Raw genomic sequence first — 20,751 nt, 5'->3', positions numbered from 1 at the left:
TACTATTTCTTTAACATGTTTCTGTGGTTTATGAGCATGATTTAAAACCTCCCACTTGCTCATTAACTAAATTAACAAATTATTATCTATTTACCAGTTATAAATGTTTTGAATCTACTTAGCTTAATGTTACTTACAGCTTTCGTAAATATATAAGCCACATTTTCATGCGTTGCTACATACATAATTTCTATTTTACCAGCCCTTATTTCACTTCTGATAAAGTGATATCTAATATCTATGTGCTTAGACCTTTTGTGGTACATAGGGTTCTTTTCTAAGTTAATTGCGCCTTGATTGTCAACATTCAACAAAACACACTCGCCTTCCTTACAAATACGCAAATCAACACACAACTGTTTTGAAAATTTTGCTTCCTGAATGGCTTCAGTCAATGCCATATACGTAGCTTCACAAGTTGACAAAGCAACTGTAGATTGCTTCTTAAGGCTCTTTTCCACTCATCGAAAAACGTACTCGCAAGCTCACTGCGAGCGCCTGCGAGTTACTTGCAGCGAGCTTACCATGACTTGCAGCATAGTTAAATCAATTGAAGAAAATTTTTTGACCGCGCGAACAGACTCGCAAGCTCACAGCGAGAGCATTTTGCGATGAGTGGAAAAGAGCCCTTACTCCTCCAAGAAACCAAATCACCGTTCTTACTCAACCTGAAACCGTAAACTGAAATACTACGCCTGTCATCCGCATCCCCAGCCCAATCGTAATCAAAACAACTAACAAATTTTAAAACACTTTCACATTTTCTAAATGTAATTGTCTTATCTATTGTATCTTTCAAGTATCTAAGAACACGATTTGCCTCTATTAGGTTTGCTTGTGTTGGTTTTGCCATCTTTTGAGACAGCTTTGTTACAATAAAGCACAGATCAGGTCTAGTTTTTGTCACAACATATATAAGACTACCGACAATTTGTCTGTAAAGACTCGGATCTTCCAACTGAGGCGATTGATCATGCGACATTTTTTTTGTATCGGAAGATGATGGAGTGGGTTTGGGTTTAAACTCCGACATGCCAAATTGCGTTAGTAACTTAATAATATATTGCCTTTGACTCATTGTAATTTCACCTTCTGAGCCTTTGAATTTAGTCCCTAAGAACCAGGACAACATTCCTAAATCCTTCATCTTAAAATGGTCGCTTAAGATTTTCTTAACACTCTGCATTAATATGTCATTGTTAGCAACAATGATAATATCATCTACCCATACTATTAGAATAGCAGCATATTTTCCTTCAAATCGCGTGTAAATGCATGGGTCGACTAATGATTGTTTGAAAGTTTTCCCGATTAAGTGTTCATTCAATACGTTATTCCAATTCCTACCAATCTCTACAAAGACTTATTCAACCTGTACACTATTTTTTCACCATTTTTATGTACTTTCTCATATCCTTCGGGTTGATGCATATAAATTTCGCCGTCTATTGGGGCGTTAAGATAAGTTGTTTTTACATCCATCTGATGCAATAACATGTTGTTTTGAACAGCGTGTTGAAGCAATACACGGATAGAACTCATGCGTGCAGTTGGCGGAAAGGTTTCGTTGTAGTCAATACCGGGGTCTGCGAGTATCGTTTTGCTACATAACGGGCTTCATGGGTCTATTCTTCATGTTGCCCTACTTTTACGGTGTATACCAATTTTCCCCCCACTATGTCTCTGTTTGTTGGGGGTGGAACAAGTTTAAACGTATCATTGTCAATTAACGCTTTCATTTCATCATTCATAGCTTTTTGCTATTTTACTTTTTCATTGGAGCTTATTGCTTGGGAATAGGTCGATGGGATGTTGGATACTCTATAGCAAAAATCTACGGTATATGAGACAGTATCCTCCCCTGAAATTTTTTCTGTCACGTACTCGTCAAGATATTTAGGCTTACTTCATATATATCCTAGTGGAATATCTTGTTTCTCTAAATGTCTCTGGAGTACTAATGTCTTCGTTAGATGTTTTGGGGTTTCTTTCTTGAAATTTTGCTATCTGAGGTGCAAGTTCTTCATCATCTAGTTCTGGCAGTTCCCTGCTACCCTCCCTGAAGAACTTAACGCATCTTACACGCTCTACCTTGTTAATGTCAGGGTAGTATAGTAGATATGCTGTACTATTTTTATCATATCCTACAAAAATACCTTGTTTACTTTAAGGGTCCAACTTTTTGGAATTTTTTGAATAACCATAAGAAACACAACCAAAAACGTGCATTTTGCTCAAGTCTGGTTTTGAGCCTGTAAACGCTTCGATCAAAGTTTTGTTCAACCTCGAATTAAAACAACAATTCCTAATACAAGCAGATGCCATGACGGCATATGTCCACATGGATTTTGGTAGTTCCGCTTCTAGCAATAGACACCTAGCCATGTTAAATAGAGTTAACCACGATCTCTCAACTATGCCGTTCTGGTGTGGCGAATATGGTGCACTAGTTTCATGCCTAATTTTAATTTCCTTAAGAATGGATTTAAATTTCTCTCTTGTAAATTCAGTGCCGTTATCACTTTTTATGCGCTTCACATTTCCTTAAGGTGTAACATCTGCTAAAAACTGTTTTAATGCTTGTGAGGTATCGCTTTTATGCTTAAGAAAATAGACCATATTCAATGCGGAATAATCATCCACAAACGAAAATGCATATCTAAAGCCTTCTCTTCCTTCCGGATCAATAGCACCTGCAAGATTTGGGTGAATAAACTCAAGAGGACCCCTCGCCTTTTTATTTTCAAGCTTACTTTTCGTAGGACAAATTTTGCCTTGCGTACAAACCTCACACTCAACATCCCTCAAGTCTGTGGTTTTTATCCCCTTAACCACCTTCTCTAGTTTCCTAACATCCTTGTTGTTGCAGTGACCTAGAACCTTGTGCCACTCGTAAAGAGAACATGCAGTTTTATTCGAAGATGATATGCTATTTATATAGTAAAGTTTGCCTTTTTGTTCTTATTCCAAACGTTGTGTCATCAGGCACTGTACATGCTTATCGTGTTTGGCAGACCCTTTAAAACCATTGAAATGAGTAGTGCATCACTTATTATCTCCTCGGCTTCTCTTAAGGCTGTTGCCGATCGTTCCGCTCGCAATATATAATCTGTGACAATCTCGTCGTCACTTTTCTACACCGAAGTGAGTTCCGTGTAAAGAGCGATAATGCAAGGTTTTTCTCTGCCTTGATAGTAATGTCCGAGGATTTCTAAAGCTCTCCGTCCATTGTCTTTCGCCTCCCGAATCACAAGAGACAAATTTCGGTCGTCCAGACATTGGACCAGCTCTGAAAAAGTGTCATCCAGTTTTGAAGCTGCTGGTTCTTCTCTCTCACTTGCTGATTCGATAAATACGTCGTACAGTTTTTGAAGACGCATATAGCCCAAGAATTTTACTTCCCATAACTCATATTCGTTTTCGCTTCCATCGAAAAGCAAACCTCTCCTGGGCCCATAACCTGCTGTGTTCAAGTTACTCGCCATATCTCTTTCTTAGTATACTCATACCTTCAGTAACAACCACGAGTGAACTTAATGATCGAACTGATTTTTATAATTTTACAAAGCAGTATTATAGTCTTTATTACAAATAACAAATATTATTATTGGTCGGAATAATTCCTCTATTTAAGCTATATATTGTACATAAGAAAATTTAACTAACGTCAATAACTGTTACTTGGCTGCTAGCCGTGTGGGAACGGATACATTGGTAAACCAAACTACGCATATACTATTTCCTTAACATGTTTCTGTGGTTTATGAGAATGACTCAACAAAATTTAAGACAAATTTTTTAAGCTTTTTTGTCTTTTTCTAGATTTTCCAAAACATTTCAAGTGTTAGCCATGTTTTAAGAAACTTTAAATGCATGCAAAGAATCACAATAAGTCAATTGTACATTTTATGGCATTCACATGAAATTTGCATTTCGATTACATACGGAATACTTTAAAATGATATCAGAATTTACCACAGTATTTTACAGTGTGTAATGAATTTGTTTTTTAAATGTTCGCTGGGACACAGTCTAAATCTGCATTCTACACAACTAGAATGAATTTTTTGGGTTTTTTTTTCTAAAAAACATGACTTGACATGACATGTCCTATATTTTACAACATTTATTTATTGAAAAGGAAGAATACATGAAATATTTCTCAAGGTTGTCTTAACACTCCGATTCATATATATTTCTATTGTACAGCTGGCTAAGTAGTCGTTGTATTCAAGTACCCTACCTGCACAAACTTTGTGTGTCAGTTACACAAATTGTTAAACACCTTCCTAAGTGATAATATAACCCAGTACCTCCATTTTCATTCCAACATGCAGTGGTGTCGCTAAAGTGCGGCCTGGGAAGGGGGTACGTGCCCCCAAAGGCTCCCCATTAGAATTTTAGTTGAAAGTCTTCATATGCATCATTCGAAATTGAAAAAGAAGCACATGGCATTAATGTAGCTCTTACGAAAATCGCACAACTTTACTGTAAAGGGGAGCATTCTATTAGTTGTACAGACTAGTTTGCGTTGCATTTACCATTTCTAGGTTGTTAGCCGGGTGGTGAAGATTTTAATTTCCTAAAAATAAAAAAACAAATCAATAATTCTGGAATAATTCAAGTCTCTAGTGTGCAAGGAAGAACAAGTACTATCGTAATGTTTATCACGAACCACATTACACCATATTATAGAAATTGTATGAGATCGTGGACAAGTATACTCGTAGACTCGAACTTGTAGACACAAAAATACAAATATAGCAATGACTAAGAGTAAGGCTCATGAAAAGACTGCAATTCTGGGAGTATTATAATATGAAAACATTTCATTAAAATCAATAATCAATCTACGTAACGTTATAACACGAAGAATGTACAAATCTGCCAAGGTGAGAAGTTAAAAAATTGAAACTATTCTTGTTGTGATAAATATTTCAAAAATTTCCCAGTGCAGAAGCAATTGTTAGGGCCATTTCGATAGCGACTGACGTGGTACAAGCCCGACTCATAAAATCCTGGCGACGCCACTACCAAAATGTAGCCAAATGCCTAAATGCAGGAAAACTAAAATGTCCAATTGCGTTGTTTTTAGCTGCCATCCTCGATATTCATTTACACGTGCAAGTAAAACTGTAACATTACGTAGCTATGTTTGATTTTCCACAATTTTAGTTGTCTATAAACTCTAATTAAAGAACCAATTTATGTTGATATTAATAATTTTATGACCTTTAGATGCAGTCAAGAGAGGAAATTAATAACTCCTCTCTGCAGAAAGTACTTACAGATGTTGAAAAGAAACTTGTTGATCTTTTTATCCAAGAATGGAACACTCATTACAAAAAATCCCACGGAGAATGGGAAAATACAAACGTCAGTGGTATGAAGTTGTTCAATTTTGAAAAAACAAAGAGGAAACCTAAACCTCATGACAAACATATTCTGTCAAAATTTCAAGATGGTGATACCAGTAAGTGGGATTGTACAACACTGTTTGCAGCAATATTGTTTTCCAACTCAGTTGGAACAAAACTTGACCCCAAATCTAAGGCTGCTGTGGATAAACTTCGTATTGTTAGAAACAAATTTATCCATGAAAATAAAGGAAAAGTTTCTGATGACAAATTTCATACAATGGTTTCTGATATTGAAAATTCGTTTCAAGATCTAGGATTTTCATTCACTGAAATTAATGAAATAAAAAGTCAGAGAAACAAGTTTAGTTCTTTTCAAGTACTTCCTTGCAAATCAAATCACGATGTGGTTAAACGTACAGAATTACTTAATCAAATCACAGCAGATCTCAACAACTTGCGCAGTACTAACGATAATGAACTAACATATTACTATATTTCTGGTAATCCTGGCAGTGGTAAATCTCAATTAGCTAGACAAGTTTGTGAAAAAATGTTTAAGTCAGTAGACTGGGAAAATAAAACAACATTTGTGATGACACTCGAAGGAAATGATGCAGAATCCCTTTTAAAAACTTATGCTGAACTTTGTCAACGCTTTAACAATGATAAAACTGTCATTGAAAATATTCTAAAAGAAGGAAAAAGCAGCGAAGAAAAAATTAAATATTTTCAATTATTGCTGACACAACAACTGAAATCTTGGCAAACATGGTGGATTGTTGTAGATAACGTGGTTGAACTTCATAAAATTTATCCATTATTACCTCAAGTTGGTGATCGTAATTGGAAAAATGGACAAATTATAGTAACTGTTCAAAATACAGATGCTATACCACCAGATGGAAATCTAAATAAACACATTTTAGTTAGTCATGGTATGAACAATGATGAATGTCGACAACTTCTATCTGTCTTTTCTGATATTCATGATAAAGATGAAAAATATTTAAAGGATTTATCAGACAAATTAGATCGTCAACCGTTGTTCCTGGCAAATGCTGCTTCCTACGTAGGTAGTGTAAAAAGTGTAAATCCGACATTCACGTGGGAGCAATATTTTGATAAGGTGATTGAAGGAGAGCGAGAGAACATGGATGCTAATTTTCAAAAAATAAACACATCTTACTTAGGAATGAAAACTGTTATGTTAGCAGTACAAAAAAATGCTGAAGAATCCATCTTGTTGGAACATGTTTTTAAACTTTTCTCAATAATATCTTTTGATCCCTTACCACAAGATGTTATAATACAATTTATTAAAAGCATTGATCCACAAAAATCTGAAGAAGATGTCTATCTTCAATTAAAGCATTGTTCTTTATTCCTTCAAACGGAAAATAACGACATCCGCCTGCACAGCGTTGTACACGATGCCATCATAAATTATTCATCGCAGACCTTTGGATGTAAACTAAACGAAAATAATTCTAAAAAGTTTGCAGCTGATCTTGCCTGTCAAGTTGCTTGGGCACTAAATCATTTTCAAGACAGAGAAGATGAAATCAAAATAATTCCACATTTAATTAAATTCATAACAACTTCATCATTTCAACATTTCCTAAATAAGTTGATCGATGTAACATCATCAAAACAAAAACTTGATAAAAGAAATTGGAAACTTGCCAAATATTTTGTTGATGTTTTGGAAAGATTTTGCAACTATGAACTTGCAACTAAAGTACTTTATGAAATAACAGAAATTCTTACGAAAGTGTTAGGTGTTGATCATATTAATGTTTCTTATTCGTACAACGATCTGAGTGAGTTGCATTGGAAGAATGGAGACTATGAAAATGCTAAAGATTTTCTCGAGCGAGCGATAAAAATTCAAGTAAAAACATTAGAACCTGACCATGTTAATATTGCGAAAACGTACAACAATCTGGGTTCGGTTTACCTTAGTTTGAGAGAGTACGAAAAAGCAAAAGAATTTTGTGAACAAGCGATAGAAATTGAAACGAAAGCATTTGGCCCTAACAATGTTAATATTGCGACAAAATACAACAATCTGGGTTCGGTTTACCATAGTATGGGAGATTACGAAAAAGCAGAAGATTTTTATGAACTAGCGATGGAAATTCAAATGAAAGCATTAGGACCTGACCATGTTAATATTGCGACAACGTACAACAATCTGGGTTTGGTTTACAGTAAAATTGAAGAGTACGAAAAAGCTAAAGATTTTTATGAACGAGCGATAGAAATTCGAACGAAAGCATTTGGAACTAACCATGTCCATCTTGCGACAACATACAACAATCTGGGTTTTGTTTACTATAATATGGGACAGTACGAAAAAGCAAAAGATTTTTATGAACGAGCGATGCAAATTCAAACAAAGGCATTCGGACCTGACCATGTTAAAATTGTGACAACGTACTACAATCTGGGCTCGGTTTGCAGTAAAATGGAAGAGTACGAAAAAGCAAAAGATTTTTATGAACGAGCGATGAAAATTCAAACAAAGGCATTCGGACCTGACCATGTTGATATTGCGACAACGTACAACGATCTGGGTTTGGTTTACAGTAAAATTGAAGAGTACGAAAAAGCTAAAGATTTTTATGAACGAGCGATAGAAATTCGAACGAAAGCATTTGGAACTAACCATGTCAATCTTGCGACAACATACAACAATCTGGGTTTTGTTTACTATAATATGGGACAGTACGAAAAAGCAAAAGATTTTTATGAACGAGCGATGCAAATTCAAACAAAGGCATTCGGACCTGACCATGTTAAAATTGTGACAACGTACTACAATCTGGGCTCGGTTTACAGTAAAATGGAAGAGTACGAAAAAGCAAAAGATTTTTATGAACGAGCGATGAAAATTCAAACAAAGGCATTCGGACCTGACCATGTTAATATTGCGACAACGTACAGCAATCTGGATTCGGTTTACGATAATATGTGAGAGTACGAAACAGCAAGAGATTTTTATGAACGAACGATGGAAATTGAAACGAAAGCATTTGGACCTGACCATGTTAATATTGCGATGACGTACAATCTGGGTTTGCTTTATTATAAAATGGGAGAGCACGAAGGAGGAAAAGATTTTTATCAACGAGCGATGAAAATTGAAAAGAAAGCATTAGGACCTGACAATGTTAATATTACGAGAAAGCAATCACGTTGTAATATACTGTGTCAGGAAAAACACGATGCAACAAAATAAAGTTTATAACGATAAAAATTGAAAGTTAAGCATTGACCTCTTTATTTGCCAACAGCTAAACGTCTTCCGTATTTGAGAAACGTTTCACGAGATAAAGGAAGAAAAAAAGGACAAAAGCAGTTGTGTTTTCAGTTTCTGTACACAAAGGTACAAAAAAGAACAGTTGCACCTAAAATGGTCATATTAAATAATTATTGACAATACATTTAACATAAGATTACTACATTTAAATGGATATCCAACTGTTATGTAAAATTAAGAGTGTTTCAAGAATTGATTACATCCACAACTATAAACAGCAATAAAGACAGAATCAAGTAACACTAACTGACCAACTGAACCAACTTCAATTCTTATAAAAAGAAAATATATTTTATGAGTTTTAAAATAAAACACTTTACACAGCAAAGTCAGAGTTCTTTATGGATGAATCTACAATAAATATGTCCTCAATTAAACACAACTTCCCAAAAAAAAAGAAATACTCTAGATTGAAAACTAAACTCCTAAATATACTGTGAAAATTACTGCCAGAAGAACCACTGCCTCATTATTTAAATGATAGTTGAAAACTGGAAAATACAATTGTTTGTATGGAAATGGATAACATATTTTACATTTATTACGTGCAACAGTTTTTATTGGAACCTTTGAGGCTATCATTGATATATGGAAATCTATACTACTATTTATCATTATCCTTTGATTGGAAAGATAAGAAAAAAGATCATGGTGAAATTGCTTGAAGTGTAATTTAAAGTAACAAATAGAAAGATGATGATCAATAAGATAAAGGCTTTCAATTATAAATGTACATTGAAATGATCATCAAAACATTTGTTATAGTCCGGAGGATAAGCTCCGAAAATTGGTCAGATTGTTCAAACATGTGAAGAAAGCATGAAACTTACCACAAATTGCTAATTTTATTTATAGATCAAAATAAAAGTGAGACCCCAGCAGGATCAGCTTGTTTAGGGTACTTTTGAGCCGATTAAAAGTTTGGTCAGCGGCTTAAATCGCGGGCTTAATGAGGCTTTTATAAAACCGTTTTAAATATAAAAATGTTAAATAAAAATGTTGTATTTTATATAAAAACAACAAAACACCATGAAAATTCCGGTAAAAATTAATTAATTGTCGAAAGTTACCCTTTTTAAAGGTTATTTCGAAAACTGCATAAATTTTGGGCTCCCTGTGGCAAAAGCCTGGTCGCCTAGTTAATTTGGCATTTCCAGACGATATAGTGCTATTTCTCGATAATTTTTTTGATTATTTTTCGCTTTTAAAATGTCTTTAAACTGGAACCTTTGTGCCTTATGTCAAAAAGACACAAAAGAAAAGATTTTATGTCCGGAAAAAGCTTCAAATACTTTACTTGCTGGCTCAAGTTACAAGACAATTGCAGAAAACTTGAAAGAATTCGAGAAACTTGATTCGCTACCTATTAACATTCCACTTTCTTCTCTTGATGATGGCAGAGGTAAGGAATTCCTAATCAATTAAAAGTGAAATAAACTCACAGATCAACTATGAGCCATAAATTGTACTTATTTAGCCTTATAATAATACTTTAACAGGCATTGAAAATACTTTAAGAAATCACAGAGCATCATGGCACAAATCGTGCTATAATAAATGCAATACGCTAAAGCTTCAGCGGGCACAAAAGCGCAAAAGTGAAGAGGAATTTTCAACTGAGGATCCAGCAATATTAGGAGCTACTAGTCCAGCTAAAACAAGAAGAAAGACATTTGAATTGTCAAGTAAGAGTAGCAATGCTTTATCATGTTTTTCTGTGATTGCACAGAGGGTGATTTGCATAAAGCAGAAACCATGTCAATTACCAATAATGTTCAATCAGCGGCCGAGACGCTTCAAGATTACAAACTGTTAGCAAAATTAGCACAAGGTGATATGCATGCAAGAGATGCATATTACCATAAATCATGCTTGACATCTCTCTATAACCGTCAGAGAAGCAAATTAAACCAACCACAAGATAGTGCTGTTGATGATAAAATGAAATAACACCTGAGGCAATAGCCCTTGCAGAATTAAGCCTATATATTAGTGAAAGCCTGGCAGCTGGTGAAGCAGTTTTCAAGATGTCTCAATTGTCAGAGCTCTATTGTTCAAGACTTGAACAATTAGGAGTAGAAGTGAAAGGACGTATCAACTCCACAAGACTGAAAGAACGACTTCTCACTCAAATACCAGAGCTGCATGCATTTAAAGATGGTAAAGATGTGAAGCTGGCAATGCCAAATGATATTGGAACAGCTATGGCTTTTGTACACAATAGGAACCTAGACACCGCTGCATTGTACCTTGCAAAAGCTGCTAGTATAGTACGAAAAAAAATGTTCTTGAAAAGGGAACCCTTTGAAGGCACGTTTACACCAGAATGCCAACAACAAGCAGTCCCCGATAGTTTACTTGCCCTGATAAATATGATTTTAGAGGGTCCAAATATAAATAATCAAAAGAAACAAGAGGTGTCAGGAGCCAGTGCCGCTTTAACGATTTCCCAACTGCTAATATTTAATTCAGTAAAGCATGTACGATCAGGTGCTAGCAATGCCATTCGACATGACAAGTCAAGAGAGACACCATTAACCACTTCCACGGCGCTCGTTGTCCATGCAGAAACAAGAAAAAACATTGGTCGACAAGTTTTATAAGCTAGGTCTTTGCATTTCTTATGACAGACTAATGCAGATATCTGCAGATCTGGGAAACAAGTGTTGCAAACTGTATGAGAAGGAGGGTGTTGTATGTCCTCCAAAATTAAGAAAGAATATCTTTACTACAGGCCAAGTTGACAATATCGATCACAATCCGTCCTCAAGAACCGCTAAAAATTCATTTCATGGAACAGCAATTTCCTTACACAACATCCTTCTCTTGACTCACAAGGAGAAGAACGAGAACAAGTGCCACAGGATAACACTCCCACAAAGTCAAAGGTCGTCAACAGTTTACCTGAATTCTATACAACTGTAACTCCTGTCACAGATGAAGGTAAAAGGATCTCTTTGTCCCAAAGTCACTGGCTCTTTTAAACCTAAACAAGACCTGATAAATAAAAGCATCAAGGAAGAGGAGAAATGGCTAAAAAGGGTCGACGAACTTTTACTCAAAGAAAAGCTTGAAGAAAAGGATTACTTATCATGGTCAGCTTACTTTGCATCTGAGCAAAACGTAGTTTTGAGGCCCAATGCAATCACCTCTTTATTGCCACTTTTGAAGACAATGCTCATACTATGGCTATGATAAAGCATGCAATGAAAACCGTCAAAGAATCTACTAAGTTCTTAAACCCTAATCAAACTCCTGTTATAGCGATGGACCAACCACTCTATGCACTCGCTAAGCAAATACAGTGGAACAACAAAAATGAATTCGGTGAAGATAAGTACATGGTAATGATGGGTGGCCTGCATATTGAGATGGCAATATTAAAGATGATTGGACATTGGTTAACTAACAGTGGGTGGGCAAGGTATGGTGTAGATTTGTTGTTTTATAATCTCAATCTAATAACTACATATATTTTTACTTTGAAGTGCTCTAATTCATGCTGAGGTTATGACAAGTGGAAGAGCGGATTCTGTTTTGAAAGGATCGCACGTGACGAGATCTCGCTATGTCCACCAAGTAAGTGCCTGTGCAATTTACCTTATGCAGAAAATTGCTTACCAGGAGTACATCGAAAGTTGTGAAGACAAGCCCCAAAAGTTATGAAGCTTGGATAAAAGAACAAAGTGAGCTTTGCCCGCAATTCAAATACTGGGCGACAGTATTAGACCTCGAAATTCTTCTACTGCAGTTTGTTAAGGCTACCAGAGAGGGTAACTTCCAAGTCTACTTACAAGTGCTTGGAAAGGTACTTCCTTGGTTTTTTGCGATGAACTTGTCTAACTACTCTAGATGGTTGCCAGTACATGTGAGAGATCTCTTACGATTAGAGAAAACGCATCCTACTCTTTTTACAGAGTTTAGTGCACATGGAAAATTTGTGGTTCAGAAGTCCCAACATCGTTTTTCTATGATGTCCCTTGACCAAAACCACGAGCAAGAGAACGAAATGATAAAAGGTGATGGTGGAGCAGTGGGCCTCACCGAGTGCCCAACGGCCCTAAGACGTTGGATGATCGCAGGACCTGAAATTGCAAGACTGGTAAGAGAGTTTGAGTGTTCCTTTGGCGTTCAGTGTTCTACAAAGAACATTACTCACCACGAACAGACACCATCTGTCCAAAAGAACTTTGCAAAAGATGTAAAATCAATGTCTGCTGCATTAAAGGAGTTTGGAAACCCTTTATGGAAAATAGCAAGGATCTGATTGTCGTAGATACGAAAGAAATAGAGCCTGAGTGTGTTATAGAGTCGATTTATACAGCTCGAAAGATCGGAGAAGCACAATACACTAAGTACGTCGAAGAGAGACTTGAAAAGTGTAACACACCAATAACTGACACAATTGAACGCAATAAGCTTCCACTTTTTGGAACATCAGTACCAACGACAACCAACAAGACGAAACTTCAAGTCACAACATTAAAGAATGACTGCAATCTTTTTGCAAGGTTGTACATTGCTTGTCAGTCAAGAGAAGGAATCTCAAGAATTTTTAAGCATGAAAACCAGAGTACTCCTCCTTCATTATCATCAGGGGACAAGATGCGAAGTGGCCAGAAATCAGAATTGATTGATTGTCTCGAAGCTGATGTGCAGACCACCTGTCCAAATGTTGATGTCAAAATCTTGGATGCCGCAGCTATTGTAAACATGCTTAGCCCAGGGAAGTGTAAGACCTTTCAAGAATACTCCAAATCAGTGTTTGTTCCTTATATTGTTCAACAAGCAAATGGTATTAGAAGAATAGATCTTGTTTGGGACCGTTATATACCCGACAGCCTTAAGCAGGGTACTCGTTCATCGCGAGGCGCTGTAGGGGCAAGAAGAAGAGTATGTGACATGGCTGTGATCCCTGCAAACTGGAAATCATTTTAAGATCAGATGACAACAAACAAGAACTTTTCAAGTACCTCAGTCAGGCAGCAACATCGATTCAACTGCCAAATGTTACAATTGTAAGCACTTTTGAGGAAGACATAATAAGTTCGAAGCCAATCGAAAAGATGAGTTAGCTCCTGCAATCACGAGGAGGCCGATACGCGCATTTTCATTCATGCAAACCATGCAGCGAAAGGTGGAATGAGGAAAATTGTCATAAGAACTGTAGACACAGATGTTGTTGTGTTAGCAATAGCAAACGTGCACAAGTTAGATGTAGATGAACTTTGGATTGCTTTTGGTGTTGGTAAACACATGAGGTACTTACCAATTCATAACATTACACAAAGCTCGTTGAGTAGGGAGCAATGTGAAGCCCTACCCTTCTTTCATGCTGTCACTGGTTGTGATACTGTGTCGTTCTTTGCTGGAAAAGGTAAAAAGACTGCATTTCAAGCCTGGAAGTCTTTTCCTGATGTTACCAGTGTGTTTCAGCTTCTTTCATCTCCAAAAGAATCCATCTCAGAAGAAGAAATGGAAAAATTGAAAGATTTATCATTATTATGTATTCCCGCACATGCCCGCTCTCCAACATCAATGATGCTAGACAAGCTATATTTGCACAAGGTACTAAGACAATCGACCACATTCCACCAACCCAAGCCTCCTTGGTACAGCACATTCGGAGGGCAACATATCAGGCTGGTCATGTTTGGGGTCAGTCGTTAGTTTCAGTTCAACAGTTACCGCTTCCTTCGCAGTGGGGATGGCAAAATAATGGCAGATGGATTCCTACATGGAGCACTCTTCCAGAGGCTTCCAAAGCGTGCAACGAACTGGTGCACTGTGGTTGCAAGAAAGCATGTAGGGGCTTGTGCAAATGTACCAAGTCAATCTTCCATGCACAGCATTGTGCAAATGTGGTGGTAGCTGTTACCAAGATTAATAAGTAAGTAATATTCCCTAAATAATCCCGAAAATGAATCAAAAGAATACACTGCAGTGAAGACGACAGGTGATACAATATCATTATTAAACATTTTCATGCTCTTGTAAAAATTTAATAACACCAATAAATCAAGAAATCCCAAATATTCTTCTCATTTTTTTATTGAAAGTATGTGAAATTTATTGGTATAAATGACAATTTATACGAATTATATATCGCTTAATAATACTTACTTCCAAGAGGATATAAATGCGATGAGAACTAAATTGTTTTGTAGATTTTCTTTTTATTTGAAATGGGATCCCTGTGCCTTTACTATTAAAATATATGGCAAAATTTATTGATAATTTTCTCGGAAACAAAAAGGTATTTTGCTGGGGTCTCACCTCTATTTTAATTTCATTGATAAACCAATGCAAAATAGTGAATTTGAGACTTTCTTCATGAATTTGAACAATGCTAGGTCTTATACTCCGGACTATTAACTATCATTTTTGTCATACAAAGAAAATAAAAATCAGGACAAACTTACTGCCAGCAATATCATTGTGTATTTTTTCATTAAATTTTTTTTTTTCATTTTCTTTAATATGTTCAAGGATTTTTAGAGCACGATGAAGACCACTAAAATAAGCCCCGTGTACATAACCATTATACAACTCATCAGTAGCTTCTTTAGCAAAATACAAACGAGATACATTTGATTGTAGAACTTTGTAATCTTCATCACTAAATCCTATTGGATTATTTGAATAACAACCAACAAACAAAGGATCAAATCTACATCGGTAATAATAAATATCAATAGGATCTGGGATGTCCAAACCATAAACACTATGTAATACAGTCATGATTTCTTCTTGTGTTTCCTGTTTACTTTGATATTGTATTCTTGTTGCTTCTTCACCAGTAACTGTGATAATAAGAATATTGATTCGAGATCCTGCCACATTGGATAATACTCTCGTCTATCACTTGCATAAATTATATACTGTTTTTCATCTCAAAATTTACGTGGAAACTTTAGGAATATTTCTATGTAATCAGCCATTTCGATCTTGTACTGTAGTTCGCGTACGTATTTACTATTACAACTAATTAAATTTCATACTAGATTGTTATTAGAAGCGGGTTATATAAAATTAGAAAAATAAACCCATCAGACTAATAATATTTATATATTATATAGAGTTAAGATTAGTTTGATGTGATATTATGGATACTGTCAGAGAAATTTTAAAGCTATATACGCAAGGTGTTATAAGTGGAAGAGCTTTGAATTTATTTCTTGAAGCTTTTCAACAACTTGCATCTACATCAAGGAAGCGTACTAATGTAGCTCCACCTACACCTCTTCTGGAACAGTGTAAGCGCAGACTTATAAGGCCTAATGATGTAGTCGAAATAAGAGCACCTGTTATAACAAATTCTGTAGGTTTGGGAAGCTGCACATGGGGATGTATGCGACCCATCGCTAATAAACTACAACGCACATCGGTTTCTAAGTGCAGTAAATAAAATGTGTAAAGAAGCTCCAACACCTTCAGAGATTGGCTCACCCCCTTTGCCAAACGTGAAGTGTTCTTATTCGGTTCTAGGTAATGAACAAAAAAGTGAAGGAAAGCCTTCGGAATCATCTAGCGCTTCGTGTAGCAAATCTTCATCAAATAACCGTTGAAGATTCGGGTATTATACTTTCTATATTGAGTGTGATAATTACTTTAGCAGTTCCCATCTGTTGAACAACTAATGTTGCATCAGCAGGTAAGTCTACATCTATAAAATCACTATAGCTACATTCAGAGTTAATATCACCAATACCATGTGTTTTTGTTTTACTTAAAACAAGTAATTTGCTACGAGTTTGAAGTACTCAAAGCGCCCCTGCACTTGTAAAACATTTTCCACTAAATGATATTCGGTAGAATCCAGTGGTTTCAATGGTGATTGTAGAAGAATCTGCTTCACCTTTTTCACACATCGCGACATTGGTGCAATCTGAACCTCTTTTTCCAGTGACTGAAGTACCAACTTGAGTGTACACATCTACTGGAATTTCTAGTCGTTTTTTTTTGTTTTTCACGTTTTCTATGATGTTTTACACTACGGGCGTGGTGTTTTTTTTGCCGGACGTAGCAAAGCTTCGAGAGCCTCACGCGTAGGTTTATCTACGTCTGAATAGTTCCAAGAAGATATGACTATTTTTTCAGCACTAGAATTATATTCTAGTTGGAAATTTTCAAAAATTTTCTCTTTAAGTATACTTCTACAACTCGGCGAAAGAGATCGTTTGTTGATTCAAATTCATGAACCGAAGTTTCAGCTGCGTTAGACATTTTAATGTTTGTGTGACATCTAAGTTCTAATTTGTCTTTTTCATTTCTTTGAGTAGCGAAACTACATTGGCAGCCTGCTTCTTACGCATCAGAGCGTCGAATTCATCTTGAATAATGCGTTTACGCTCGTTAAAACGCCGCATTTGATCTAGAACCTGTTCAAACTCTTCATGTGAGACTCGGCTGTTACTGAGAGCACGTGACGTAATATCGCCAACAGTCATCAGAATCGTCGCAGGAGCTTGAGCTATGCGGTCGTGCTTTTTAGCCTTTTTCTCAAGCTTTTTACAAACAACATGCCCAACACCTGAGATCAACTCGCCAGCGACAGCAAGTGCTTCAAGAGCGGCCCCAGCCGGGCCGCCCACACCAGATAGAGTCAGAGCAATACCTCCAGTTCCTGTCGCGACTGTAAAGGCACTCGATGCAGCAGATAAGGTATCGAGTGTCGAATAATGCGCGTGTATTTCTTACGCAGCTTATGACGAGCGTCACGCTCTTGGCGGAGCTCTGCCTCAATTTTTGAAATGCGAACAAGGCGAAAGTTGCTCGTTTCGACTCATGAACGGGGTGAAAGAACGTCTTCTATCCCTTGGTAATCATATTCACGTTTTAAATCCGGATATATCTGTGGTACTGGCCTAGGAACGTCTACTGGCTCGACTGGAGGTGCGCTTGCAGTTGCCATTTTCTTGCAGGACTATATATAGATGTAAAAAATTAGTCCGATGATTAGTCTGATGTGATATAATATGTTATTATATGATAATGGCACTCATAAATTTCGAGCCACCCACCGCTAAAAAATCAAAGCGCCACCATTGAATGATGCCCGAAAGCCATAAAGCCTTCATCTTATCGTAGGCCCTACTAATTCCGTTAAAAAGGAACCTTTTAATTAACATGATTATGCGTTGGTATGATTATCCTAAATTGACTGCAGATTGCCCTAAATTAACTGTTTACACAACAAGTCGCGACCAGGAAACATCAGATTCTATCAGAGTTCTACGAAAGCATCGGCCTGGAAGAATGTGTTGAATTAAGAGAACCTGATGATGTAACTCCACTAGAGGAGTTAGACACTAATCCCGAGACAGTAGTCTTTGACGATATTCGGCACGATTCAAAAAGCTTAAACCCAATCAAAGAGTATTTCTCAGCAAGTCGACATAAGAATGTCACAGCTATATACTTAGCGCAAAGCTATCATGACGTGCCCAAGTACATTCGACGAAATACTGGCTGTATCGTGCTTATAAGAGGTCTTGACCAGAGCGATGTGAGAGAAATCGCAGCTGACCACGCTGATGGTATTACAAAAGAGCATCTAGTTGCGGCTTACTATGAAGACACTGAAAGAAGTACGACTACTTTGTATCGATCGTACTGCAGAGGAGGTTCCTATTCGGTATCGGAAGCGTTTTGACGAAATTCTTGTAGCCCGAAGCGGTAATCCATTCTTTGAACGGAAATTCTAGTGATGTTATTAAATCACTTACTCCAAACCGAGAACCAGGAGGTTTGTTGGAAATAAGTCGTAGTCCACCGACCTATTTACCAGTAATAAAAACTAGCCTTATCACTCGAGTGCAAATGAACATCACTGATCAGTCAGGAAATGAGATTGATTTAAATGGTGAGCAAGTAACTTACACTTTAAATATCCGTCAAAAAATGTGATTATACACGCTCATAAGCGGATTCCGATTCAAAGCTGTTGTTATGACGAACCGGAGTGACTATACGACTTACCAAAAAAGCACTTGACGGCCTTGACTTGCTTATGCTTACTAAGACGCAAATTAAGCGCATAATGGGTGCAAAACCCACAGGATCTGGGTTGGATCTAAAATTGTCTAAGAGTCAGATTACAGCCATGGTTTCATTTTATAAAGTACTAGCAATTTTTTCTCGCAATAGTCACCATCTTCTGTAATAAAAACAATCACTATGTGTACTTTACCTTGACAAAATACTAATGTCACTTAAGTTAGGTTTCTTCTCTTTGAGCAAATAATAATGTTTACTATCCTTAGCAACAATTTCTTTTGCAGAATCTAAAGAGAAACAAACAAACATCAATTTATTATCTTACTAGAGAGGTTACTAAAAATTGATCTATTTGTTTTTAGAATTAAAATCAATCTATTCAAAAAAATCCTAACAATTTTAGACTTTTTTGCAATGGGTTGATTTCTTAGATAGAAACTTCTGGTTTGATGTCGTTCAGCAAGGCTCTGTGCAACATTAGTGAAGTTTCCAAGGTATGAAGCCAATCTTTTAAAGTAACTATACTTTGCTTCATATAACATGCACCAGCTCTGAATCATTGGTCACAATCTGAAAAAATTAAGGACTCATGTTAGCTAGAGGGAAACCAATGATGTAATTTTTACATGCATTTTGAGCTACATACCATATTTTTATTTATAAACTAAGATACAAACCAGCAAAATCATACCTGTAAATACGAGCTGGGTAATAAACCAAGTAATGCATCTTGGGTATAACTGAAAGCCCAGGATAAAGCTGGGTGAATTTCCACAAAAATTCCTTCAGGTATCCTTCCAGGATAGCAAGTTCATCAGTGTTTGGGATTGGTGAAAAAACAATGTCAACAATTTTAAGGAGCAACAGAAAATGCATCCACTTTTCTTCATCCTTTGGAATGGCACTGCCGAGAGCTAAAGGAAGGAATTTTCCAAGGCACCACATTTGTCTTGCTATAAAAAGAAAAACCAATCATTTAAATCAAGGGTGATGGTATTAATGCTCGTGACAATCACTACACCCTACCTTTTTGCTTTAAACTATTGTTTTCACTCCTCAAAGTTGTCCGGGTGATTGGTGATGGCTTGTTTTTATCATTAAAATATTCATAATCAAAAGAGTTAATTCTTTCATTAAGTTGCTCCACTGTTAAAAATTTTTCTTTAAATATGAAGTCCTTCAGAAATTCTTTACATACATGCTGAAGTACTCCTTCTAGTATATCATGCATTGCATCACCTGGCATGCCATCTGCTACATGAAAATACCTAGAGTTGCGAAGAATTGATCTCCTGCAAAGCCCATATGCTTTACTCAGTTCTGGGTTTTCTTCAATCAGTTCACATTGGCGGTCATGACCAGCACGAGTTCGAAGTGTAAAATGTTTTTCTAAAAACTGAAAGACTTACTTTAAAGTGTATGTTCCTGGTCTGCTAAAAACCATAATAAAACATTTGATCTATGTTGAAACAGGTTAATAATGTATTATCATAAACATACATACCTTCTGCTTTATTTGTTAAGTGGTCCCCATGCATTGTTGGCATTTCAAATGTGCACCTGGACCTTCTTTGAATCCACCCATGAGTTGTGATCCAAGACTGTCTCCAGAAACCAACACAATAGTCCCAGAAAATGACTTAGGTTCACCTTTAACAATGAACTGGTGACAACCATCCTCAAAAAAGAAGTGTGAAAGTTAATTTTAGGTAACTTTTATCAAACTACTTACTCTGCACAATTATCAATAACAGGTAATAAGCTAAAAAACAATAAATAGGATCACATACTTGTTCAAGGTATTCAAGGTCATTTATGAAAGGCTCCAAGAGAATGTCAATGCCATATTTTTTGATAATTGGAGCTGTTGCCATAAGGAGTAGGTGAATGTTATCACACTGGGATCGATATCGAGGATCAATATTTCCAGTTGTGTAGTAAACAACTCCTGTCATATAGAAATAATGGCATATGATGTAATAAGAGCTTCTTATAGCCTTTCATTGCTCATACACTTTTTTGCCAGAAAACAGTTGATGGGTTTTGAAATACTGGCCATCGCAAACATCC

The 20,751-nt window shown here is 36.4% G+C and overlaps 4 protein-coding genes and 1 long non-coding RNA gene across 5 annotated transcripts; 3 read left to right on the top strand and 2 right to left on the bottom strand.

Moving 5' to 3' along the window:
• Positions 1 to 9,717: 9,717 nt before the first annotated feature.
• Positions 9,718 to 10,498, top strand: LOC124458339. Its single transcript, XM_047008374.1, has 2 exons — positions 9,718 to 10,084; positions 10,182 to 10,498. The coding sequence occupies exons 1-2, from the start codon at positions 9,892 to 9,894 to the stop codon at positions 10,496 to 10,498; spliced, it is 510 nt and encodes a 169-aa protein (XP_046864330.1). The 5' UTR covers positions 9,718 to 9,891.
• A 1,362-nt stretch (positions 10,499 to 11,860) lies between these two features.
• Positions 11,861 to 12,348, top strand: LOC124458338. Its single transcript, XM_047008372.1, has 2 exons — positions 11,861 to 12,106; positions 12,171 to 12,348. The coding sequence occupies exons 1-2, from the start codon at positions 11,868 to 11,870 to the stop codon at positions 12,346 to 12,348; spliced, it is 417 nt and encodes a 138-aa protein (XP_046864328.1). The 5' UTR covers positions 11,861 to 11,867.
• A 906-nt stretch (positions 12,349 to 13,254) lies between these two features.
• On the top strand, positions 13,255 to 14,401 carry LOC124458337. The gene is given in 4 exon segments (XM_047008371.1): positions 13,255 to 13,615; positions 13,618 to 13,750; positions 13,752 to 14,188; positions 14,385 to 14,401. Coding segments are annotated over 4 exon segments (915 nt in total). The 5' UTR covers positions 13,255 to 13,287.
• A 225-nt stretch (positions 14,402 to 14,626) lies between these two features.
• Positions 14,627 to 15,054, bottom strand: LOC124456783. Its single transcript, XR_006952465.1, has 2 exons — positions 14,959 to 15,054; positions 14,627 to 14,887 (listed from the first exon to the last, which is right to left on the bottom strand). It is a non-coding gene; the product is annotated as an uncharacterized LOC124456783 (long non-coding RNA).
• Positions 15,055 to 19,338: 4,284 nt separating this feature from the next.
• Positions 19,339 to 20,178, bottom strand: LOC124458336. Its single transcript, XM_047008370.1, has 2 exons — positions 19,708 to 20,178; positions 19,339 to 19,634 (listed from the first exon to the last, which is right to left on the bottom strand). Exons 1-2 carry the CDS (start codon positions 19,925 to 19,927, stop codon positions 19,339 to 19,341), a joined length of 516 nt encoding a protein of 171 aa, XP_046864326.1. The 5' UTR covers positions 19,928 to 20,178.
• Between the last annotated feature and the right edge of the window lie 573 nt (positions 20,179 to 20,751).

This window comes from Xenia sp. Carnegie-2017, unplaced genomic scaffold (genome assembly GCF_021976095.1).
Source record: "Xenia sp. Carnegie-2017 unplaced genomic scaffold, XeniaSp_v1 HiC_scaffold_6, whole genome shotgun sequence".
Classification (NCBI taxonomy): Eukaryota; Metazoa; Cnidaria; class Anthozoa; order Malacalcyonacea; family Xeniidae; genus Xenia; species Xenia sp. Carnegie-2017.
The sequence above is the reverse complement of the archived record's forward strand: the minus strand, read 5'-3'. Positions and strand labels throughout refer to the sequence as shown.

What these genes read in the sequence shown, in the direction of transcription:
- LOC124458339 (XM_047008374.1), top strand. Translation starts at nt 9,892, where the DNA reads ATGTCTTTAAACTGGAACCTTTGTGCCTTATGTCAAAAAGACACAAAA. An exon ending in TTCTCTTGATGATGGCAGAG is followed by an intron (nt 10,085 to 10,181) that starts GTAAGGAATTCC and finishes ATACTTTAACAG; the next exon opens with GCATTGAAAATACTTTAAGA.
- LOC124458338 (XM_047008372.1), top strand. Translation starts at nt 11,868, where the DNA reads ATGGCTATGATAAAGCATGCAATGAAAACCGTCAAAGAATCTACTAAG. An exon ending in ACTAACAGTGGGTGGGCAAG is followed by an intron (nt 12,107 to 12,170) that starts GTATGGTGTAGA and finishes TTTACTTTGAAG; the next exon opens with TGCTCTAATTCATGCTGAGG.
- LOC124458336 (XM_047008370.1), bottom strand. Translation starts at nt 19,927, where the DNA reads ATGCCAGGTGATGCAATGCATGATATACTAGAAGGAGTACTTCAGCAT. An exon ending in CAATAGTTTAAAGCAAAAAG is followed by an intron (nt 19,635 to 19,707) that starts GTAGGGTGTAGT and finishes TTCTTTTTATAG; the next exon opens with CAAGACAAATGTGGTGCCTT.